This window comes from Tamandua tetradactyla, chromosome 11 (genome assembly GCF_023851605.1).
Source record: "Tamandua tetradactyla isolate mTamTet1 chromosome 11, mTamTet1.pri, whole genome shotgun sequence".
NCBI classification, from domain to species: Eukaryota; Metazoa; Chordata; class Mammalia; order Pilosa; family Myrmecophagidae; genus Tamandua; species Tamandua tetradactyla.
Window position 1 is genome coordinate 80,113,396 of NC_135337.1, and position 25,062 is coordinate 80,138,457.

Consider the following 25,062-nt stretch of genomic DNA (forward strand, 5'->3'; position numbering starts at 1 on the left):
TACATATATATTCAGTAATTCTCAATATCATCACAGTTGCATATTCATCAATTCTTAGAACATTTGCATCAATTCAGAAAAAGAAATAAAAAGACAACAGAAAAAGAAATAAAACAATAACAGAAAAAAAAAGATTATACATACCATACCCCTTACCCCTCACTTTCATTTATCACTAGCATTTCAAAACTAAATTTATTTTAACCTTTGTTCCCCCTATTATTTATTTTTATTCCATATGTTCTACTCGTCCGTTGACAAGGTAGATAAAAGGAGCATCAGACACAAGGTTTTCACAATCACACAGTCACATTGTGAAAGCTATATCATTATTCCATCATCCTCAAGAAACATGGCTACTGGAACACAGCTCTACATTTTCAGGCAGTTCCCTCCAGCCTCTCCATTACATCTTGAATAACAAGATGATATCTACTTAATGCATAAGAATAACCTCCAGGACAACCTCTCGACTCTGTTTGGAATCTCTCAGCCATTGACACTTTGTCTCATTTCACTCTTCCCCCTTTTGGTCGAGAAGGTTTGCTCAGTCCCTTGATGCTGAGTCTCAGCTCATTCTAGAATTTCTGTCCCATGTTGCCAGGAAGGTCCACACCCCTGGGAGTCAAGACATCAGCCTTTCTTGAGTCAAGGTATCTTTCTCTAGATGACTTATTTGGACATTTTCTGGCCTTAGAACTGTTAAACATGTAACTTAACAAATTCCTTTTTTAAAAGCCATTCCATTTCTGGTATATTGCATTCTGGCAGCTTTAGCAAAACAAAACACTACTCAAATACAACATGAAGGAAGGGTTGATACATGAAATAGGGAATTATGTTGAGTGAAGAAAGCCTGACAACTAAGAGTACATAGTGTAGGATTCCATTTATATAAAACTCAAGGAAACCAAATTAATCTGCAGTGACAAAAAGCAGATCAGCAGCTGCTTGGGAATGGGAAAGAGATGTGGGGAAGCAGGTGGGCCACGGTGGCTCAGCAGACAAGAATGCTTGCCTGCCATGCCAGAGGACCCGGGTTCGATTCCCGGTGCCTGCCCATGTTCGAAAAAAAAAAAAAAAGAGAGATGTGGGGAAGCGACAGGAGGAAGCTTTGGGGATGAAGGATATGTTCACCATCTTGATTGTGGGACGGTTTCAGATTGTATACCTTAAATGTGGATAGTTTACTGCCTATCAATTTATCATTTTTTTGTATGCTAGATGATGGGGGTCACATTTCATTCTTTTCCATGTGACTATCCCCTTAGTGCAGCACCATTTATTGAATTTTGGGGGGGGGAGGGAGGAAAGTGCATGGGCCAGGAAATGAACCCCAACCTTCTACATGGCAGGTGAGAATTCTACCAATGAACTACCCTTGCACCCCTAATTATATCTTAATAAGTGCATTAAAATGGGTTTATTTCACATTTCCCTTTCCATTATCTGAGTTGGTTGGGCATATTTTCTTATGCTTATCAGCCGCATTTGTTCCCCCATAATTGACTGTTCATCTCCGTCTTAGTTGTCACAGCCCCTATGACAAATATCTCACAATGAGTTGGCTTAAACAACAGGGATCTATTGTCTTGCTTGTTGGAGGCTAGAAGTTCAATATCAAGGTATCAGCTGGACTTGTTTTTTTTTTTACCAGGGCCTGCAGTGTCTGGCTTTCTCCACCACAGGTTCATCTCTCTCTCCCTGTGTCACCTCCTCTGGTTTCTGCTGATTTCTGGCTTCTACTCATGGACTGTATCCAAATTTCCTCTGCTTATAAGGACTCTAGTCATCGGAAACAGGTCCAACCTGATTAAATTTGGCTTCCTCTAAATAGGGTCTTTAAAGATCCTATTAAAAAATGAGTCCACCCCTTAACTAATAATATCTTATAAGGTCCTGCTTACAAATGGGTTCACACCCGCTGGAACATGGATTAAAGCTTGAACATGTATTTTATGGGGGTGGGGGGGGGAGTGGAATTCAATCCCTAACAACCTCCGTTATTTTTATTTTAAGATGTTTGTCCTCCATGACATGCTTTCTCTCTCATGTGTTATCAACATCCCCTCCCAGTCTGTCACTTGTCTTTTAATCCCATTTATAGTGTCTTTCACTAGAAAGGATTTTTGAAATATTCAATGCTGTCAAATTTGTCATTACTTTTATTGTACTCCAAAGATACCTTCTCATACATAGATACTGGCACATAGAAAGCTTTCAAAAAAAAAATCTTGAATGAATAAAATCCTAAAGTATATGTAGCTCCTTCTCTGAAAAGTCTCATTCTCCAAATAATTTTAAAGAAACACTGCACAATATGAATTCTTCTATAGGAATGAGTTACCCTGTCGCCATTGATCATTTAATTGATTGCAGACAATGATTATTCTTGTTGTTGTGAACTGTGGAAAACAAAAAAGAGTCAGGTTACTTTTTGCCTAATAATAAAAATAGCTACACATATTCCATGCTTACTGTGAAGCCAGCTCTACTCAGGCAGAAAATAGCGTTAAATATTAGGACTTCAGACATCTCAGAATCAAGCTCTGAAAAACCGAATCCAGTCTTTTGACATACCCCGTATCTTGTACCTCCTCCACTCTTTCCTATTTTAGTAAACACCAGCATCCATCTAATTTCCCAAACCAGAAGACTAGGAGTCATCTTTGACACCTCCTCCTACAACCCACATAAGCAAATCATTGTCAAATTCTGCCAATTTTCTCTACAAAATATTTCTCAAATTCACCCTCCAACACCCTTGCCAATACCCTCATCTAAAACCCAACTCTTTCCCAAATGACTCTTAACTAGTCTCTGTCTTTCCCCCTTGTTTCCTCACAATTCAGACTTTCTTTACACGGTAGTCAGAATAAACCTAAAACATAACCTGGATGTGCTGGTTTGAAAGGAAGTATGCCCCCTAAGAAAAGCCATGTTTTAATATAAATCTCATCTCTTAAAGGTAGAATAATCCCTATTCAATACTGTATATTTGAAACTGTAATGAGATCATCTCCCTGGTTGATGTGATTTAGTTAAGAATGGTTGTTAAACTGGATTAGGGGATGACATGTCTCCACCCATTTGAGTGGGTCTTGATTAGTTTCTGAAGTCCTATAAAAGAGGAAACATTTTGGAGATTCAGAGAGACTCAGAAAGAGAGCAGAGAATGCTGCAGCACCATGAAGCAGAGAGTCCACCAGCCAGCGACCTTTGGAGATGAAGAAGGGAAACGCCTCCCGGGGAGCTTCATGAAACAGGAAGCCAGGAGACCAAGCTAGCAGATGACACCGTATTCGCCATGTGCCTGTCCAGCCGAGAGAGAAGCCCTGACTGTGTTCGCCATGTGCCTTTTCACTTGAGAGAGAAACCCTGAACTTCATCGGCCTTCTTGAACCAAGGTATCTTTCCCTGGATGCCTTTGATTGGACATTTCTATAGACTTGTTTTAATTGGGACATTTTCTCAGCCTTAGGACTGTAAACGAGCAACTTATTAAATTCCCCTTTTGAAAAGCCATTCCATTTCTGGTATATTGCATTCTGGCAGCTAGCAAACTAGAACACTGGATCACAACCATCTCCTGCTTAAAATCTGTCAGTGAATTCATGCTGTACTTTTGGTGAAGTCCAAATTTCCTAATGTGGTCTATAGAACCAACCCTAATCTTTCATCTCCCAGTCTGCTTTCCCAGTCTTCGAATGTATCAAGCTCTTTTCTACCTTTGCACCAACTATTCCCTCTCTCCCTCTAATCTTCATCATTTTGTTAATTTCCACAGAATAGTCTCCTCTCTTTTTATTTCTTTATGGTGCTGTTCTAGTTTGCTAGCTGCCGGAACGCAACACACCAGAAACGGATTGGCTTTTAATAAAGGGGATTTATTTCGTTAGTTCTTCAGAGGAAAGGCAGCTAACTTTCCACTGAGGTTCTTTCTTATGTGGGAAGGCACAGGATGTTCTCTGTGGGCCTTCTCTCCAGGCCTCTGGGTTCCAACAACTTTCCCCGGGATGATTCCTTTCTGCACCTCCAAAGGCCTGGGCTGAGCTCCAAGTGCTGAGATGAGGTATGCTGAGCTGCTTTTGCTGTGCTACATTGAGCTCTCTCATTTAAGCACCAGCCGATTAAATCAAACATCATTCATTGCAGCAGGCACACCTCTTAGCCGATTGCAGATGTAATGAGCAACAGATGAGGTTCAGTACCATTGGCTCATATCCACGGCAACAGAACTAGGCATGTTCACCTGGCCAACTACCACAGGCGCTTAGCATAATCTATAGTTTTTTAAATTTATGTATGAGTATTAGTTACCTCTTGCCATGTAACAAATTACCCCCGAACTTAGTGGTTTGAAACAACATTTATCATCTCACAGTTTTTGTGGGTCAGGAGTTCAGGTGTGGCTTAGTTGAGCCCTCTGCTTCAGAGTCTCACAGCTGTCACCAAGTTGGCTCACTTCAGTCATCTCAAAACTCACCTTGGGAGGGATTCCCTTCTAACATGGTCATTGGCAGGATCCAGTTCATTGCAAGCTACTGTACTGAGGATCTTTTTTCCTTGCTGACTAGAGGCCACTTTCAGTTCCTTGTCACATGGGCTTCTCCAACATGGCAGCTTGCTTCATCAAAGCTGTGCACTCAGAAGGCAAAAGTCTGCAGCCAAGATGGAAGTTTCATTCTTAGGTAACACAATGATGTAACAACCCACTGCTTTGCCTTATTCTATTTGTTAGAATCAAGCTCTAGGTCCAGCCCACATTCTAGTAGAGGGGATTACATGAAGGCATGAATACCAGAAATGGGGGACATCAGGGACCATCTTGGAAGTTTGTCTTTCACAGGATGCCATTATTTCATTGATAGTGTGAATTTCGTAAGGGAAGGAGCTTTGTTTTTTTCTCTTTATTATTAGCATCTCTTCACATATTTGGCTCATGGTAGGCTGGCAGGAAGATTTTCGTTAATCAATGAAGAAAGTTTTCTCCTTCAGAAGTCTAGTTGCTTTGATGGGGCTGTAGCAAAGCTATTTATTCGATGTTCCTTTCTTCTCCTCTATCTAAAAAAGTCAATGGTCAATTTTCAGTCTTCACCTTATTGATGCACCAGTCGCATTGACACAATAGCTAAAATGATTCTGACAAACATGCTAGAGCCATCACATCTCTGATCAAAGCTCAGCAGGGTTCCCCATGTCACTCAGAGGAAAAGCCAAAGGCTTTTTGTGATCTTTAAGGCCCTTCATGATATGATTTCCAACACAGTTTTGCCTACGCTGGCCTCGTTGTATAATCCTACCTCAGGAGTATACAACTCTCAGTTCCTTCCAGATGGAATGCTTTCCCTCCATATTTCCACTTACCCACTTGGCTAACTTTCTCTCCTTTTTCAGGTCTTTACTCAAGTATCTTCTCAATGAGTCCTAGTTCAGCATCTTATTTAAAGTTGCGATCCACCACCCAGCACTCTCCATAGCCCTGACCGAGCTCTATGTTTCCAGAGCACTCGACATTTTCGACATAATTCACTCATTAAATTTATTGATTGCCTTTTGCGTCTTTTCCTATAGTGTAAGCTCCAAAAAAGAGAGGGTTTTTTTTGCTTTGTTCCCAGGTGTTCACCTAGAACAGGTCTTGGCACGTAGTAGGCACTGCAGAGATTTGCTGAGCTGATGAATGTGGTTTTTCTGCGTTCGGGAAGCGCATCGGCAGCGAGGACGCTCGGGGAGGGACAATCTCCCCAAGGAAATCCTTTCCGGTTGATCGCAAAGCCGCCACCCCAGCTGAATTCAGCACCAAGAGCTTTTGGACAGCTCTGGAAGCAAACTCTTCCCGGAACTGTCGTCTAAAGTCGTAGTTTCCCACCGAGCCACTTTCCGGACTCGCGCCACCGCTCAGAGGGAGGAAATTATTTTCCCGGGTCAGGAAGGGGAGGTGGAGTGACTAGATGAGTGGCAGTTCCATCAGCCAATAATATCCGAAGTTCGGCCAGCAGGTGCTGGGAGCGGCCAATCGGTAGGGGGCGTGGGCGGAGCGGCAGGAAGCGGCGCGCGGAGCTGGCCCGGGACCGGAGGCGGTGCGACCGTGAGGTCCAGACCGCGCGGCTGTTCAGCTGCGGGAGGCGTCGGTGGGCGGGCGAGGTGCTCAGCGGAGGTGTGTGCCGAGTGCGGGGAGTGGGTGCGGCGGGGCTTGGCTGAGGCCCGGAGTCCGGCGTCCGGCGCCGGCTTTCCATGGCTGTGCTGGGTTTGTCGGTGGCTGGCGTCCGGCTCCCTCGGCAGAGCGGGCGTTGGCTGCTCTCGGACAGCGCCAGGTCCGCCTCGCCCTCCGCGGGGCGCCCGGTGCACTCGACAAATCTGAATGAATGAATGAGCCCTGCGGCCCAGCCCAATCGGCCTCCTGGTTGAAAGCGTCCGGGCCGCCCTCACCCCCACTTTGCAAAGTCGGGCATTCAGACGCCTAACAGGTATTTATTGGGCGCCTCCTGTGTACCTGGCACTTGGCTGTCCGCTGCCCAGGATGGGGGTGGGGGTCCGGCTTGAGCATAGCAGACTCCTTGTTTCCCCATCCCTCGCGGAACGCACGATCAAGGGGGGCGGGGGATGGTGGGAGTGGCTTCAAATTCAAATTGCTTAGTTCTCCATGTGATGGCAGTAATGCTAGAGAACGTGAAAGGAACTCTGAGCGACTACCGGGTCTGGAGAACAGAAAAGAACAGGGGAGCAACTGAGATTGTAACAGCGGTACATTTTGGGAGTTCCACATTGGCCCATTGTTCTTTGTCAGTGTCCGCTGCCCACATGCGTCAGCTCATTCATCTGTTCAGCCAATGGTTCCCGAGCATGTTCCATGTCAGACCTTGATATGGGTGCACAGGCTGCAGTTTAGAGCAGGGGTTAGCCAGGGAAAGCCCTCCTGAGAGGTCCTGAAGGCAGTGAGCCGAAAGAGCAGAGACATCATAGGAGCACCAAGGGCGAGGTGTGTTGCAGGCAGAAAAGGACAACTTGTACAGAGGTGGAGAGCTCAGAAAGGTTGGATGCAGTAGCGTAGGTGAGGTGGAACAAGATCCAATCTTGCAGAGCCTCAAGGGTATAAAGAGTTTGGATTTTGTTTAGGCCAATTAGACACCACTGGAGCAGTGCCGCCTGATAGAATGTACTGCAACGTTGGAAATGCTCTCTTACTTACTCCTTCCAATATGGTGGCCACCAAGGATATATGGCTGCCGAGCCCTTGAAATGTCATTTGTGTGACTGAGGATCTGAGTTTTGGGTGTTATTTCTCTTTTTTTGACATGGGCAGGCACCAGGAATCAAACCTGGGTCTCTAGCATGGCAGGCGAGAATTCTGCCACTGAGCCAATGTTGTATTGCCCTTGAGTATCATTTCATTTTAATTCATTTAAATAGACACACAGGGCCAGGGGCTGGGCTACCACATTAGATTGTGTAGTTCTGAAGACTTCTGTAGAAGGCTGTGATCTGTGGTGAACGGGGTAGGGGGGAAGAAAGGAGTTGGGGCAATAGACTGGGCTGCCAGAGCTGGTGAGGCAGTCTACCAAGTAACGTGCTTGCCCCTTGTGTTCACAGTTGAGCATAAGCCTCTAGCTTTGTTCGTGGGCCCAGGGCGAGCCTCTACACATGCTCTGGCCCTGGGGAGAACGGAGCAGCCCAGGCCGCCACCATGGTGAAGCTGTTAGTGGCCAAGGTCCTGTGCATGGCGGGTGTACTGCTTCTCATGCTGCTCGGCTCCCTGCTCCCTGTGAAGTTCATTGAGAGTGACTTTGAGAAGGCCCACCGCTCAAAGAAGATCCTGTCCCTCTGCAACACCTTTGGAGGTGGAGTCTTTCTGGCGACATGCTTCAATGCTTTGCTGCCCACCGTGAGGGAAAAGGTAAGGGATCCCTAAGTGGCCGAGGGTCCCTGACACTCTTTCATCGCAGACCCCAAGCTTCATAGGGGCCTTGGCACTGTCAGGGTGGCAGAAAGTAGGAAATGAATTTGCTGTGTTTCCTAGTAAAAAGGGGTTTGGACTGGCCCTGAGGATGTCTACTGGTGGGTTTGCCATAGTTACCTGATATATGTCCAGACTAGATCCCTCATCCTGGGCAGGATACACTTTATCCTGTAGCTGGTGAGAGTGGCCTCTTTTCAATTCATGTATCAGTCAGCTATTGCTGTGTAACAAACTACGACAAACATAACATCCTAAAACAACACACATATATTACCTCAGAGTTTCTGTGGGTTAGAATTCTGGGCCTGGCTTAGCCAGCCTCTCTGTTTCAAGGCTTTATGAGGCAGTCATAAAGATATCTGTCAACCTGTAGCCATCTTGAGGCTCAACTGGGGGATGATCGGCTTCCAAGCTCATGCAGTTGTGAGCAGGATGTGGTTCCTTGCTGGTCCTTGCACTGAGAATCTCAATCCTTCACCAGCTGTTGGCTGGAGGCTGCCTGTCCTTTGCCACGTGGGCCTCTCCAACCCAGTTCCTTACTTTATCAGCAAACTGAGAAGATGGCAGACTCTGATCCCAAGACAGAGATTACAGTCTCATGTCACACAGTGGTGGAAGTAACACCCTGTCACCTTTGCTGCATTTGGCTGGTTAAAGGCAGGCCACAGGTCTCACACACACTGGTGGACGGCATTAAACGAGGGTGTAGACATGGGAAGTGGGATCTTCTATCACAACTATCCACATCCTCCAGCTCCATTGTCCCCCCACTTCCCCATTCCCCAAGCTCTCACAGCTGAGGAGCCCAGCATTTGAATGTCTCCGGGGGGCCATAGCCGGAAGGACCCTTGCCATGCTTGCTGGGTGACTCTTGTTAATTGTTTCCCTTCTCTGGTCCAAGGCTGGTGGTTGGATTACCTGCTTGGTGGAATCATCAGGGCTTCTCATTCTTGCCCCAACCCCATGAAAGCATCCATTTGTGGCAGAAGTCCTAAATGTATTACCCCCTTCTCCCCTTTTCACCACCCTGGGTTTCCATAAAAGAGGAGAGCTGCAGTTGTCTGGAATTCATTCCTTTGAAGCCATTCGGATGGTAGATGGAATTCTAAGATGGTCCCTGACTTTCTTGGACCTGGGTGTCCACACCCTGGGGGGTACCTGTGACTAAGATGGGCTGTGTGAGGGCAAAAGAGATTTTGCAGATGTGATTGAGGTCCTTTAGCTGACTTGAAGTTAATCCAAAAGGTGAGTCTCTGGGTGGGCCTGACCTAATCAGGCGAGCCCTTAAAGGAGACGGGAAACAGCAGCAGACACTCCCCTGTGGTTTTGAAGAAGCAAAAAGCAGTATTGTCATGGGGGGGGAAAGCCTGTGGCAGGGACCTGACAGCGGCCTCTAAGGCCTGAGAGCTGACCCCATCGGCAAGCATTGTGAAAATGAGGCTTCAGTCCCACAGCCACAAGGAAACACATTCTGCCAATAAGGGTCTCTGGAAGTGAACCTTGGGCTTCAGAGGAAACCACACCTGGGCAAAACCTTTATTTTGGCCCAGTTTCTGACTCACAGAAACTGAGATAGCGAACATAGATTGTTTCAAGCCATTAAGATTGTGTTGTTATGTGGTATGGGAAACTAACACAGCCAGCATCAATGGGGATGGAATCTTGGGTTATCTCTTTTATTTTTTTTTATTGTAAAAACTTAACATACATATATTCTTGACATAAAAACATTCCATACATAGTGTCCCCTCAGTGGCTTACAATATCACATGGTTGTATATTCATCATCATGATCATTTTTTGAACACTTGTATCACTCCAGCAAAAGAAATAAAAAGAAAAAAGAAAACACTCATATATAGCATACCCCTTACCCCTCCCTCTCATTTACTGCTAATGTTTTCATCTGTTGGGTCATCTCTTCACACCTTCTGCTCTCCAAGTGCCTTATCCAGGCCTCCTTACCCTGCTTTTTCTCCCATTTCAGTGTCACCCTGGCCTCCCTCTTACTTCAGTACCCATGGCCTTCTGTCAGTCCCCCTGAAGCCATCCTGCTCCCCTGCACGCAGGCTCCCCACCACAAGGCTCCCCGCAGCCATCCCCAACCAATGCCTGGTGCACAGCCAACACTCACAAAAACACAAGCTGTCGCGGCCGCCCCAAGTGTGGTTCTCTGGGTGTCTGGTTGGGTCCTGATCAATTTTTTTTATCCATTTGCGAGTAGCTTATGTTTCTTATGAGCTGGTGTATTTCTGGGGTGGCACATGGGAGACATCCTGTAGATGTTTAGTGAATGGATGAAATGGCTTCTCCATGGAAACACAATCTTCTGCTGGAGCAGTGGTTCCCAGCTGGGGGTGAGTCTGCCCCCAGGGGACATGGGCAATGTCTGGGGACATCTGTGGTTGTCACGACTGGGAGGGTGGGGAGGCGTTGCTCCTGGCATCAAGGGGGGGGCAGCCCAGGGAGGCTGCTCAATACCCCCACGGTGCTCCGGGTGCTCCCACCCCAGAGAATGATGCAGTCACGAAGGTCAGCTGTGCCAAGGGGGAGAAAACCTGAGTCAGTTTTTTGGGAATAGATTGAGCTTGATTCCTGCTTGTACCATACCCCAGAAAAAATTCCCAATGGGTGAAAGGCAGTATAAACCAGGGCAACCACCCAGCTTCTGGGGTGACCTCTCCTCTCCCTCCCTATTCAGTATTGTGTGTTTAAATGTGTGCAGCCGCCTGGATGTGTCAGTAGGTCAGATGATTACAGGATGCAGAGTCTCTTGGGTGTGAGTGGAATTCCCCAACCCAGGGGTTCTCGACTGGGGGTGACTCTGCTCCCAGGGGACACTGGGTGATAACCCGGGGACATTTGTGGTTGACATGACTTGGGGTGAGGGTGCTACTGGCATTGAGTGGGTGGGGCCCAGGGAGGCTGCTCAATACTCCCCAGTGCCCAGACACCCCCACCTCAGAGAATGATTCATGCTCAAATACTTGTGGCACCAAGGGGAACACACCCCGTGCTATGGTGAATACCTTAGACATGGTAGAGTGAATGGTTTTGTCCCCCTTCTATTTATTGGGGTTCCATAGAAACAGATGTGATTCTTGCCCACCCCCCTCCCCGAGGAGCACTCAGCCCACTGGGGGACACCAGCCCAGTGTCGGCCAGTTCTCAGAAGGAAGCGCATGGTCTAGGGGAGCCACATGCAAAGGGCTCTGAAAGGAGGACCATGGAGCTGAGACAGGGGAGAGGGTGGACATGCAGAGCCCATAGGGTGAGGCAGAGGGCGTTGTGGAGACCCAGTGCTGGACCATGGGGAGCCCAGGGCCGCGCAAGCCTTGGGTCCTTCTGGGCCTTTCCCCTGAGACCATGGGTGGGTAGGAGGGTTGTTAAGAAGAGAAGCCACATGGTTAGTTTTGGAGTTTTGGGTACTTACTCTGGATGCTGTTTAGGGAACAGACCCTGAGTGAGAATCTAGAAAAGAAACAATTCATAATTGTCCGGCCTACTAACATTCTGGGAGTCTGCACAGATTAAATTCCCAGGCTGAGTTGGGCGGGAGAGAGGAGGTGGACCCCAGAAGCTGGTGGGTGGCTCTGGTTTCTACCATCTTCCCCATTGGGAATTTATTCTGGTGTATGGTGTGGGTGAGGGATCAAACTCGGTCGTTTTCCAAATAGCAAATTTCTTAGGAAAGAATTTAGAATCGAAGAGACTAGACCCCCATGTTCTCCATCCCTGACCAAGTGCCTCTGATTTGGCCTCTTCCCTCCCACCCCCCACCCCCGCCCCCCGAAGCAGCCATGTTTGCCCACAGAAGTACAAATGTGTGAGCTGTTCTGAAACCACTTTTTGGCACTTACTCTGTCATCCACAGACATGTTCCCAGATTGTTCCTTTGGCTTTGTAAAGTGCAGCTTTATCTGCTTGCCTGATACACCTAACCTTTCACCGACTTTGCACATCAGTTCTCACTAAGTCATCCCCTGTGCTCAGGTGTTTTCATTGGGTGCAGCTTTGTGCTCTGGCCACTCTGAATGGCACCACAGAGGCCATCTTTGTGCTTGTTTCCACTTTTCCATGATCTCCAGGAATAGAGTTCCTGGGGCATTCACCAGTGTGGTGATTAAAACCTACATGGTGCCACCAGTCATGGAACCTATGTTCCAAATGGGGCGCACCATCCAATAGAACATCTGTGATGCCCTGTGCTGCCCAGTACAGGAGCCACTAGCCCGGGTGACTAGGTGAGCCTGAGGATGAGAATGTTGAGTTTTATATCTTTGTAATTTATTTGAATTCGAATTCAGTTCATGCGGCTAGCAGCTACTGTATTGGACTGCATAGGTCTAGAGGGAGAGACAGATAAGAATGAAATAATCAAATACATACAGACAGGTTAGGGTTTCCCAGCTTGGAACATTTGGGACCAGATTATTCTCTGGAGTGTGAAGACCCTGCTCATTGTAGGGTGTTGAGCAAACTATTAGTTTGTTAGCTTGCTAGAATGCAATATACCAGAAATGGAAGAGCCTTTAAAAAGGAAATTTAGTAAGTTGCAAGTTTATAGTTGTAAGGTCAGAAATATGTTTCAACTAAGGTGCCCAGAGGTTACCTCCACTCGAGAAAGGCCGATACTGTCCGGAACACCTCTGTCAACTGGGAAGGCACGTGGCTGGCATCTGCTGGTCCTTGTTCCCAGACCCACCGTTTCCAGCCTCTGATGCCAGTGGTTTCCTATCTAAGCATCTGTGGGCCTTCACTTAACTGGTCTGGGACGAAACTCTGGGTTTCATCTCTTACCTTAGCATCTGCTGGGACTGGAGATTTCTTCTCTTCAGGTTCTGGCTATTAGCTGTTTCTGCCTTGATCTCCATACATTTACATTGGCTTTATCTGTTAGGTTTGAACTTTCTTGAAAATGTCTCCCCTTTTAAAGGACTCTGGTAAACTAATCGAGACCTACCTTGAATGGATAGAGTCACGTCTCCATCTAATCAAAAGGTCAAACCCACAATTGGGCATGTCATATCTCTGTGGAAATAATCTAATCAAACGTTTCTGCCATACAATATTAAATTAGGAGTAAGAGAAATGGCTGCCCCCACAAGATTGGATCAGGATTGAAACATGGCTTTTCTGGGCTACATAATACATTCAAACAGGCATAAGCACCCTCCCTGGCCACCTCCCACTTGATGCCTGGTGCACCCCCTGCCGTTGTAACAGCCCAGATTGCATGGACATCCCCCAGTGTCCCCTGAGCGGCAGAATCTTCCCCACTTGAGAACCATTGAGCTAATTACAGTCTCAGATACTGATTTTTCCAATCTGGGGCTTGCGTGCCCTGACAGCCTTTCCATCATCCCCTGATGTGTAGTTTTGCAGCTTTTCCTGATAGAACCGGGAGCCTGTGATTCAACCCCCCAGAGCATAGTTTCCTGCACAGCACAGCTGACATTTGGGGTCGAATCATTCTCTGGGGGTGGGGCAGCCTCCCTGGGCTCTCCTCACTCGATGCCAGGAATGCCTCCTACAGTCGTGACAACCAAAAAACGTCTCCAGATATCTCCAAGTGTCCCCTGAGGGGCAGAGTGAACCAGCCGTGAGTAAAGGTGAAGGAAGAATGTTCCAGACACAGTAGACGAGCCTATTCTAGGCCCCAAGGCTGGAAAGAACCTGGTGCACACAATCATGGTCAGGAGGCTGGAGAAAATTAACCTGGGCACCAAAGGAACCCAACCCCCACACACACCTGCCTTGCTGCCAGCATCCAGAACTGCACCATCCAGTATGTCAGCCACCGGCTGTGTGCGGCCATTCACGTTAAAATTAATAAAAGTTAAATAAAATGCGATGTTCTGATTCTTGGCCTCACTGACCATATTGTAAATTCTCCAAGGCCTCTGGCAGCAGGTCGTTTCCATGTTGGAAAGCACAGGCAGAATATTTCCATCACCACGGGAAGCTTTATTGGAGGCCAGTGGTATAAGGAATCTGATGGGGGTGGCCGGACATGTGGGTGAGCCTCATCTCCTTTCTCAGTGCAGTCACCCAGGGGCCTGGAACCCTCTGGAAACAGAGCCCTCCCCTGGAGAGAAGTGGGCCCCTCTCCTAGGCCATAGAAAGCAGCTGGTTGTGCATGTGGAATTGTGGAGCCGCCAAGCTGCCCTCCATCTCCGGAGCACATGGCCGGTTTCTAAACTCCCCGGTTGGTTGACAGAGGGGAAGGTGGTACCTCCTGCCCCAGGACCCACGTTCCCCACTGTGCTGGGCCCACAGGGGCTGCCATCCTTCTGGGCAATCCGGTGGGGGGGGGTGGGGGCAGGTCAGCCAAGAATGACCTTGTCTCTTTCTTATAACATCTGAGCATTAGGACTTTTTGAAGTCTTTGGTTGATATGGTTGACATAACGTGGGACCTCCAATTGCTTTTCTAATTGACTTTTTTTTAATCCATTAAGGATGAGCCCCTCTTCTCCATCCTACCTCCTCCTCCTTTTTTAATCTTTTTTAAGCAAATGGTTGTCTGCCAGACCCTGTCTGAGCACCAGTCACCCCGCCCCTAAAACACGTCTCTCTTGTGTGTCTCCACCCCCTGCTCTAGCTCCAGAAAGTTCTGAGCCTCGGGCATATCAGCACCGACTACCCGCTGGCGGAGACGGTCATGCTGCTCGGCTTCTTCTTGACCGTCTTCCTGGAGCAGCTCGTCCTGACCTTCCGCAAGGAGAAGCCGTCCTTCATCGACCTGGAGACCTTCAACGCCGGCTCGGATGCAGGCAGCGACTCGGAGTACGAGAGCCCCTTCATGGGGTCCGGGCGGGCGCACCCGCTGTACGCCGAGCCCGGCCCCCACGCCCACAGCCACGGCCTGCGCGCCCAGGAGCTGTCGCGCTCCAGCCCGCTGCGCCTGCTCAGCCTAGTCTTTGCGCTGTCCACCCACTCGGTCTTTGAGGGCCTGGCCCTGGGCCTGCAGGAGGAGGGCCAGAAGGTAGCTAGCCTGTTCGTGGGTGTGGCCCTGCACGAGACGCTGGTGGCCGTGGCTCTGGGCGTCAGCATGGCCCGGAGCGCACTGCCCCTGCGGGACGCGGCCAAACTGGCCATCACCGTGAGCGTCATGATCCCGCTGGGCATTGGCGCGGGCCTGGGCATCCAGAGCGCCCAGGGCGTGCCTAGCAGCGTGGCCTCGGTGCTGCTGCAGGGCCTGGCGGGCGGCACCTTCCTCTTTGTCACCTTCTTCGAGATTCTGGCAAAGGAGCTGGAGGAGAAGAACGACCGGCTGCTCAAGGTCCTCTTTCTGGTGCTGGGCTATGCCGTCCTGGCCGGGATGGACTTCCTGAAGTGGTGAGTGGCCTCAAGAGGAGGGTGAGCTTCATGCACACGGACCCAGGTCTTGAGCCTTGGGGCACTGCTGCTCTCCTAAAAAGCACCTCTCTCAAGAGCGTCTGCTGGTCCTGTGTGAACACGTGGGCCTCAGGCAGACAGGTCTAGAACCTGATGGCCAGTGGGAGCAGGACCAGGGTCCCGGCTCAGATGTGTCCCCAGGCTGGGGACAAGGATATGGCACATCCCTCCCATCTGTAGCCCAGAGCTTGAGCAGCAGTGGCCATTCCAGAGCTTCTGAGAGCCCTGTCCTCCGTCCTGCTCCGTGGCCTGTGTGAGTCCTGGAAGACATCAGTAACACCGCGGTGGCGTGGATTAGAGGTTTGCATCAGCCACATGCCCTCCACGGCACTGCTCAAAGGGGCTCACTGAGGCTGAGGGCCCATGCCACAATTAGAGGGGTCAGGTTCTGGGCATCCAGTCCCTGAGGTTTATACCCGAGGACCCACTCTGCACCCTCAGGAATGCCCTCTCCTACCTGGGGCTGAGGCCACTGGCCAGTGACTCCCCCACAACCCTGGGCCATGGCAAGTGGGCACCTTCTTGAGGGGACAGGACCCCTGAGAGATGCTCGAGCAGCTGAGGACACACCTGGGCTCTCCAGAGGAAGGCACTTTGCAGGCTGTAGGGTAGGGGCCACCCGATGGGGTCCCCAGGCAAATGGAAACCATGGTCATCCCCTCGGATGGGGACAGAGCAGAGACCGTTGGCACTGTTGGCTAGCGGGAACGCTCATCCAGAGCAGCCTGTTCGTAGGCAGCTGTGTTGTCACGGTGACCCTGGCTGGCGTGTCCTGCGAAATGAGTCAAGAGGAGCTGCCTCTCCCAAGGGGATCTGGTTCTGTCTGGTTTGAATCCACCTGACTGCAGAGGAGTTCAGCGCTGCACGGCGTTTGAGCCAGGCTTTCTCGCAGGCCTCGCCCCCTCCTTCTGCTGCCCTTGAGCCGCTGGCATCAGGCTGCTGTCAGTCTCCCAGGGGCTGCTTGTTACTTGGACTGTTCCTTTTCATCCGCTGAGCGGCATGGTGGAGGGCCCTGGCACCCAGTCTCCCTCCTGGGCCCCAGTGGCCCACTACCCACACTGTCCCTTGTGTCCGCCGGCAAGACCGAGCAGCCATGGGCCCAGTTAAGGCTCCTTGGCGGGGACCCGCTTGCGCCTGCATCTGCGCCGGGTGGCCTTGGGCTTGGGGGAGCCTCCGGTCCATCCCTCTAGCCAGCTCTGTGTTCCAAAACTGGCTGACTGCTCACCCAGAGCGGACACCCTGGGCAGGTGGGTCCACTTCCACCCACTGAGCTCCACTGGGCAGCAGAAGCAGCAGCCTCTGAGCTGGGCCTGGCCCTCTGTGTTGTTGGTTTCAAGGGGCATTGGGGAGGGGACCGTTCTTGCTTCCAGGTCGTTCTGACCATTGTAAATAGACTGGGATTCCAACCCAAAGTCTTGCAGACCCGGGAGATGTTTTGAGACCCTGCTTCTCACCACTTCTGTCCTAACCAACTCCCTCTGCCCTGTTGCTGTTAGTGTTGGGCCCATTTCAAGGGACTTCTGTCTGAAGCTTTTTCTGGGGTTCCCAGATCCACCCCCTCTCCCCACCATCCCATTGCTACAGAATAGCATGGCGGGGTCCTCTCTGTAGCGCCCCCTCCCCCCACCCCGCCCTCAGGTGCGCCTGAGAACACAGCAAGCCAGCAGGCCCAGCCTCCTGCCTTAGAGCCTCCCCTTCACCCTAGAGGAGCTTCTCTGGGGCAGCACCTTCAACTCTCTCCCCAACCCCATGCACCTTCTCCCAGCCAGCAGCCCAGGAAGGCGATGGCCATGCCAGCAAGGAGCCCCAGCTCATAGAAAGGTCTGCAGCCAAGTCTCCCAGGCTTCCTCTCTGTAGTCACCTGTCAGTGAGGTCTGGGCAGGGCCCCCCTGGCTCTCTTCAGCTCAGCAGTTTGGGCGTCCTCAGATCCCCCAGTCTTCTGGCCACCGGGCTGCCATCCACTTTCATATCTCCCAGCTGGCCCGGCAGTCTGCCTGGCTGGGGGTACTCCCTGCAGCCCCTCTCCCCCAAGCATCCCACGGCCCAGGCCGGCCTGCCACCAGGCCACACTGAGGATTCTGGGACTACTGTGAGATTTGGAAGGACAGACAGGCTGTTGTTGGGAGGTTGCTGCCTGCCCCATGCTCCCTCTCCCCACACCCTCAGGGCCCCTTCTGGCACCACTCCTGTCTACGAGATGGGACTCAGAAGGATCAGAGTCCCTGTTACGTCCCCACCTCCCTGGAGCCAGTAACTGGGACGGGGCCAGTTCAGCCAGAGCTGCGGGCAGAACCCGGCATGTTTCTGAGCTGGCAGAGGGAGACCGATTGTCTCGCTGGGGGGCCGATGGGGCCTGAGTCAGGCCTGGAGCTGGCCCAGTGGCTGTGACCCTGTACTGCTCACCTCGTGGCCTTGGGATCTTTCCTTGGAACAAGACTATCACTCCGCGGGCACTGGGCCAGCCCCATCTTGACACCGGGCACGGCCAGCACTGGGGCCCAGCAAGGTCGGCTCCCATGGTACTGCCCGTCCCTGGCAACTGGAGACCTGGGGTGCTGAGGCTTTGGGCCTGGCAACAGCTCGTTTTCAGGGGTCACAGGCAGTGACCAATGATTCTCACTCAGGGTGATTGTCCCCTGGGCATGCAGAGCAACGCCTGGAGACATTTGTGGTTTTGTTGCTGTGAGGGTGCTTCTGGCGTAGAGTGGGCAGAGCCCACATGCCCTGGGCAGCCCCAGATGTCAGCTGGGGTGGGGAGCCCTGCAGTGGGTCATAGAAACGCTACAGAGAGTGATGGAGGGCTGCACAGAGGGGCCCAGTTCCTCTAGAAGTTGGGTTGTGCACACCTGCAAGAGGGAGAGACATGCAGGCCAACTCATAAACTGCTTCCTGCACTGACACGAAGGCCACCACTGCGGCAGCATGGACGCAAGCATCCCAGACAGCACAAAGCGCCAGGACGGCCTTTGTGCCAAAGCACTGGACCTGGTCACCCACTGCCCTAAGTGATTTGGGCCATCCTGTAAACACTCGGCAGCACTCCCAGTTCCTAGGGAGGCTCTCCTCTTCGGGCAGCGGGGGCTTCATGGGGTGGGGGCGCCATTCGGAGCTGCGCCATGGGGAGTTCGTTCAGGACTTCTCCGCCTTTGACACTCCTGTGCGGTGGCCCCCAGAAGGTCCCGGCCCCACTGGCCTCCCAGCGCAGGCGTTCACAACACACGCAACAGCTGCGTGGGACCGACCGGGTGCCCCCTCCTTGTTCTGGAGACAGGAGGAGAAAATTAGGAGGCGGCCCCGAGCTTCACGAATTGAATCAGCCATAATAACAGCGTGCAGGGCCGCTGCTGTCTCATTTGTGCTTCTGTGCGAGGCATGTTAGCGGGGTGGGGGCTGTCGTATTCCCGGGCCTGTCTGGGTCTAGTGAGGGCCCGAGAAATCAGAGGATGGAAGGGCCACTGCCTCAGCCTGCGCTGATGCTGGGCTCATTCACACCCTCTGGAACCCCAGCTCCAGACCCTCCACCCTGCCAGGAAGACAAGGGCGTGTGTCCTACCTGCCCTGGCTGCACACAGTGCCCAGCACCTGGCACCCAGCATGGGCCCTGAGCTCTTAGTCAATTTGGGGGTGTCCAGTAATGACTCCCTGGCTCTCACCCCACGGTGGTCGGCCCTGCCTGTTCAGTTTCCCTGGCAGCTGCATGTTTCTGGCTGAGACCTGGAATGCTCGCAGGGCACCAGTCATGCAGTAGAGAGCTGGGCTGGGCAGACAGATGGGCAGCTCAAGGTGTAAGGAAGGCACCAAAAAGGCCCCACACAGAAAGCACTGGAAACAGCCCTCACCTGTCCAACACCTCAGCAAAGGGAAGCGTCGGCACTTCAGGTGGGCAGAGGAGGCCCCCTCAGAGGCTGCAGGCCCAGCCTCTGTCTGCACAATTTCAGGCCCCACCAGACTCTGGGACCACTGGGGAGGGCTGAGTGAGGGAATCCCCAGCCCCACCCACATTGCCAACTTTGGGATCGGATTCTTCTTGATGTTGTGGGGTTTTTTAAAAATTAATTTATTTTTATTGTGCTAACATGTATATGCCATAAAATTTCCCATTTTAACCATTTTTAAATGTAAAATTCAGTGCCATTAATTGCATTTTGTGTTGTGCCACCATCACTGCCATCAGTTACCCAAACTCTCCCCACGGCCCCAGGCAGAAATGCTGTACCCGTGAGCAGTCATCCCCCCTGCCCCCTCCTCCCAGCCCCTGGCCCCCTCCAGTCTACCTCCCATCTCCACAAATTCGTCTAGTCTAGACATTTCCCATGCTGGCCTTTTTGTGCTTGGCTCTCACGGGGCACCATGTAGCGAGCACCTTGTCGTGGCATCTGTCAGAGCTCTTATTCCTTTTTATGGTGGGCTGGACTGGTCTTTGGGGTGGGGGCACCGTGGGCATTGCAGAGTGCAGAGAAGCCTCCCTGGGTTCTCTGCTCGATGTCAGGACAGTCCCCCAGTTGTGACAACCATAGATGTCCCCAGACACTGCCCAGTCACCCCTGGTGAGGATCCAATGCCCTAAAATGGAAGATGCCTCACTCTCCAGCAAGAGAGAGACACCAGATTAATATATAGTGTGTATCCTGGAGGTGTTAAATGCCCTGAAGAAAAGAAAGCCAGGCCAGGGGAGGGAAGCGGGGGTGGGGTGGGGACTGTTCCAGCAGCATGGCTAGGAGCACCTTTTGAGGAGATGACATGTGAGTGGGACCTGGCTAAGCAAAGCCAGGCACTAGGAGGTGGGGGAAGAGCTGTTCTGGCGGAGGGATCAACCTGAAGGCCGTGGGGCCTTCTTGCCTATCTTTGTTCTTATGTCTGTTGAGCAGAGCAGCTCAGGCTGCTGGTAGGAGACCCAAGGGTCACAGAGATTTGTTCTGCTGCACATGAAGTCTTCGTAACCCCACTCAGAGGGGGCAAGAGCAGCAGCACCCTGTATGTTAGGAGGGAAATCCAGGATGCCTCCAGGGGCTAAGCAGGGGGCTTGGGTGAGGGAGTGGCAGCCGGCATCCTCCAAGATAGGCTGAGACTTTGGGGAACTGCATTTAGCAGATTTCAGGCTCACGGATGCCAGCCCATTTGTTTTTCAAGGTACACTGGATTTTTCTTTTTTTTTTTTTTTTTTAAAGGAAAGACAGAGAGAAGGAGGGAAGGATAGAAGGAAGGAAGGAAGAAAGGGAAACATTTTTAAACATTTTCTTGTTTTATTGTATTCTGTTTCTCCGTTTTTGTTACATGGGCTGGGGCCGGGAATCGAACCGAGGTCCTCCGGCATAGCAGGCAAGCACTTTGCCCGCTGAGCCACCGCGGCCCTGGATTTTTCTTGTAAGCAAATAGCTTAAGTATTGTATTTGCAGTTCAGCTTGTTAACACTAATGAAGGACATTTCATTAATAAGAAATCTTTGAACATGAGTATTCCAGAAAAGTCTCCAAGCCATCTGATCCAAACAGCTGTCTGTGAATATACTTTCCTTTGGAAGGTATTGGCATATCTCTGAATTAAATTCAGAGTTTTTCAGAATAAGCCCTCATTAAAAAACAACAACTATTCTATATTAAACTAAAACAACGTTAGTAGGACTTTTCCTTTCCGGAAACAGTAATAAATGAAAGAAGGCACCTGCCGAGTGTGGTCCTGAACAAGTTACAGTGAATAATGAATGCCCACTTCACTTTCACCTCCTTCAGAGACTAGTTCCAGTCCCTCGGCCTTGGAAGCAGAGCCAAGAACCAGCCAGAGAGCGCCTGCAGGCAGAGGGGTGCCAGAACAAAGCTCAAGCAGCTCAACTGTGGACACCTCCTAAAAGAACCGGGGGGGGGGGGGGAACCCAACCAAAGGCTCCAAATGCTGCCGGAGTAGCAGTGCTGCTGGGGCCTGGCCCAGCCCCTGCCCGCCCGCACTTTACCATGGAACAGATCACTATGTTCCTTCTCTAGGGAATAGCTTTTCCTGGAGGTGTTCCGTGTCTAGGGAGCTCTTTGTTCGGGCGAATGACATGAGCACAGACTCCAGGTAGGTGTGTTAAGACTGGAGTCAAATTATTTTTCTAATAATTTGTCCAATGGCCCATCCTCCAGTTCATTCTAACTCCTACCTAGACCTTTGCTATGTCATCGTAATCACACCTAATGTCCATCCTAACTTAATAGTTGTTATTCCGTGCCTGGAAACAGTCCCCGTATTTAACAGTACCACCTACACATGAAGCAATCCGCTGCTGCAACTTTCGTGCTCACAAAACAGCCAGTATCTTCTGTAAAACAAGCGAAAGTTTTAAACCGTAATCGTGCACCAAACTCATAGCCAGAATCCCCGAGATGAAAAAGTTTGCACAGTAGGAACAGCTTAAAATACATAGGCACACATACCCATGCTTACACACACGCAAACACACGCACACACTTTGTTGTGTGCCACAGAATGCATATTTTGCTAAACCAGCGCTCCAGGTTTTTTTTTGTTTTTTTTTTTTTTGGTCTGGAAAATCTGTCCCAGTTGGGTACAGCCGTTTATCAGATAAGCAGGAAAGAAAGACATGATTGTGGCAGGCAGAAAGTTCCCAGGTCTTTCAAGTTGTATAAAATGGACCTGCAGAAACAGTTAAGTGTTTTCGGGATGCAAAGTTGGAACTGAACAGTGATATCAAACCAGTGTGGCTGGCAGCCATCTCTTGATGGCTCAGATGTGCGAGAAACTTCCGGACACGTGGAGGCCATTGGCCTTGTCCCACGTTATCACTTAATCCAATTATTTGCAAACCTCCGCAAAAGAGTTGTGTTGTTCTGCAAGTTTGGCATGGAGGATTTGCTCGTCCTCCCCCTGAATTTTATCTTCATAGACTTTTGAGAGATGCTCACATATTTTTCCAACTTGAAGAAGGATAAAGGAGGGACCTGGAGAAGTAAATACGGGCAGTGCCAAGGAGTGAGGGTGACTTTCCCAAGTACAAGCCTCACTTGGATTAAGAACAACTTCCAAGTGTCTCCGGTACTTGGTAACGACCAGATTCTTGTCTGATGCTCTGAAAAGCTGCCTCCGGAGGAAGCTTTGCCCACTGCCGGGCCGGGTGGGCTGTTGTCCAGCTGGCGGTGGGCTCTGTCTGAGGTGGCAGCAGCTCAGCAACAGGGATCCACGGGGCAGGGAGAGGCTGGGATTTTGCAGATGTACTGCTGTCCCTCGCAGCTCTATGGACAGGAAACCCGCAAAAGAGGGATGGATGAAGGGCATGTGGGAACCCCTGGGCCACCTGAACAACCTGGTGGCTCTGAGTTCCAGGCCTGCCTGGCTTGGGCAACCTGCTTCCTTTCTCTCAGCCTCATTTCTGGATGACAGCCGGGACCCCGGGGGTGCTCAGTGTTTGTGGGTGTTTGCAAAAACTGCTTGACTCCCTAGCTGGAGTGTCTGGCCTCATCATTCAAATGGCAGAGGCAGATGCCCAGAGAGCCTCCAAAGAGGCAACAGGGGTTGAGTAGAAAGGGGGAGCCAGGGGACCCAGGTTGCATCCAGGCTCAAAACTGGTGTCCTGAATTCCATGGTCCCCACTATTGAGATCAAGGAGTGGCCAAGGAAGGGGCAGAGCTGGCAAGTCCAACGTTCATCCAGGCAGGATTTCCACCCCAGCCTCTCGGCTCACGAAGGTCAGCACCTCTGCCTCTGCTGTCCCAGCCAGTCGTGGGAGAGGGGGGCTGCTGCCTCCTAGATTGGGGTGCTGGGGGAAGGTGGCCCTGGGGAGAGTGAAGAGGGACTCTAGGGTCCGTCCCCCCACCCCCAAACCCCAACTCATGAGGCCAAGAGCCTGGCCTGGGAACTATAAATAGCAGCTGCAGAGCGCTGTGCCCGCACTCCCAGGCATGAGTCAGCCTGCCCCGGCCTGGGCTGGCGCCGGAGGAGCTGGGGTGGGGGGGCAGGCAGAGGCCCCGTCCAGCGCCAGTCGGTCACTCGGGAGACGCAGGCAGGCCCGTGGCCATCAGCCCAGGAGGAAGCGGAGCTGACATCCCTGAGCAAGCATATGTGTGTACGTGTCAGCCACCCACAGTCCTTCCCTTCAGCTGAGGAAACTGAGGCTCAGGGGGCCTGTCTGAGAAGAGGGGTGGGGGCCAGGCTGAGGACAAGGACGGGGTGGGGGGGTGGGGGACATAAGTGAGCAGGAAGGTCCACCCCAGCGGAGGATATGATGGGTCAGCAAGACCCCGATGGGCCTCAGGCTTGACGGGGAAATCCCCAGCCGACCCTCTGCTTACACACCGGGTGACGGAGCGCTCACCCCCTGCCAGCCCTGACCTTGGAAAGTTCTTCCCTCGGGGATCCCACCGTCAGCCTCCCCATCGAGGGTCTATCACACGCCTGGCCCCAGTGCCCCGTGGGGGGCCTCCGTGTCCAGTCTGCTGTGACATCCGGCCAGCCGAGGGCAAGGTGAGCCTCTGTCCCCCAGGTCTTCTGAAGGGAGGGCTGACTGTCTCTTTTGCTGGCTTCACTGCGGGGACCACAGGCACACGCTGGAGTCGCCAGCTCAGATGCTTCCCAGAGATGCCTTGTTTATTCTCGGACACACCTGTCCCCTTCAGCTGGGCGGGGGCAGGATAAAGGGTCTCCTGGGGGGGGAGTGCAGACCCAGCACCTTGGACCTGCCCCAGACCCCCTGGGCCCAGCAGAGCCCCTTGGGGTCCTGAGCTGCTAACTGCTTTCCTGTCTCCCTCCTCCCACCCCCTATAGAGGCAAAGCCACTGTGGGTGGTGGGGGAGACAGGCTTCTAGATGTGACCCCCATTGACCTGAACCCTGCCCCCACCCCCAGGCCACCTCTGCCGCGCAGCCCCTCCCTCAGCCCTGAGCGTGGCGGCGGCCCCGGCTCTTTGCACCCCTGCTGACTCCAACTCGGCCCCTCTCTTTGCCCAACTCCTGGCTCGCCGGGTGAACCTGGGGGTAGAGACTCCAAGGGACCTCCGGAGAGCCTGGGGCGTTGGGGGGGGTGTAAAACCGCTGGGCCCACGTGGTGTGGGGTGCGTCCGGCGACCTCCAACAGCGCGCCCCCCACCCCGGGCAGGGTCAAGGCGTTGGGGCCGGGCAGGGGGTGACCTTGGCAGGCCAGTCGGCCGCCCCTTCCCCGCGCGCGCTCTCTCTCTCTCGCGCGCGCGCACGCTTCGGCCCCGAGGGCGCGGGTCCCCGGGGAGGGGCGGAGCGCAGGGCTCGGCGGGCGGGGACCCGCGCGGGCGCGACTGCGGCGGCGGCGGCGGCGGCGGCGGCAGCGGCGACTCGGGCTCGGCGCGGCGGGAGCGCGGGGGGCGGCGGCGCCGCGAGGGGACACCGGAGCCAGGGAGCAGCAAACGCCGCGGCGCCGCACCGACCAGCCGGCCCAGGTAGGGACGCGCGGGGGCCGGGGTCCCGCCGCTCCCCCCTACGCGGCCGGTCCCCTCCGGCGCAACCTCTCCCTCCCACCCCACCATCTAGGCTCCGAGGCCCCCCACCGCCACCCCTCGGCCCCTCTTTTGTCCCAACTCCTCGCCCCAACCCCACGCCCCAGCCTCCGGGGACCGGGACCTGCCCGTCCCCGGTCACGGCCGGCCTCCCCACTCGGCGCCCCTACTCTGGACAGCTCCCTCTCAGCAGGTTCTGGGGAGAGGGCGCCCCTGCCACGCCAGGCCCGGGCCAGGACCCTGCTCAGATC

At 52.4% G+C, this 25,062-nt stretch overlaps 1 protein-coding gene across 1 annotated transcript; it reads left to right on the forward strand.

Moving 5' to 3' along the window:
* Positions 1–6,047: 6,047 nt before the first annotated feature.
* SLC39A3 (solute carrier family 39 member 3) lies at positions 6,048–19,534 on the forward strand. The gene is made up of 3 exons (XM_077121231.1): positions 6,048–6,467; positions 7,591–7,894; positions 14,561–19,534. Exons 2-3 carry the CDS (start codon positions 7,685–7,687, stop codon positions 15,299–15,301), a joined length of 951 nt encoding a protein of 316 aa, XP_076977346.1. The 5' UTR covers positions 6,048–6,467; positions 7,591–7,684; the 3' UTR covers positions 15,302–19,534.
* The last annotated feature ends 5,528 nt before the right edge of the window (positions 19,535–25,062 follow it).

What these genes read in the sequence shown, in the direction of transcription:
- SLC39A3 (XM_077121231.1), top strand. Translation starts at nt 7,685, where the DNA reads ATGGTGAAGCTGTTAGTGGCCAAGGTCCTGTGCATGGCGGGTGTACTG. An exon ending in TGCCCACCGTGAGGGAAAAG is followed by an intron (nt 7,895 to 14,560) that starts GTAAGGGATCCC and finishes CCCCTGCTCTAG; the next exon opens with CTCCAGAAAGTTCTGAGCCT.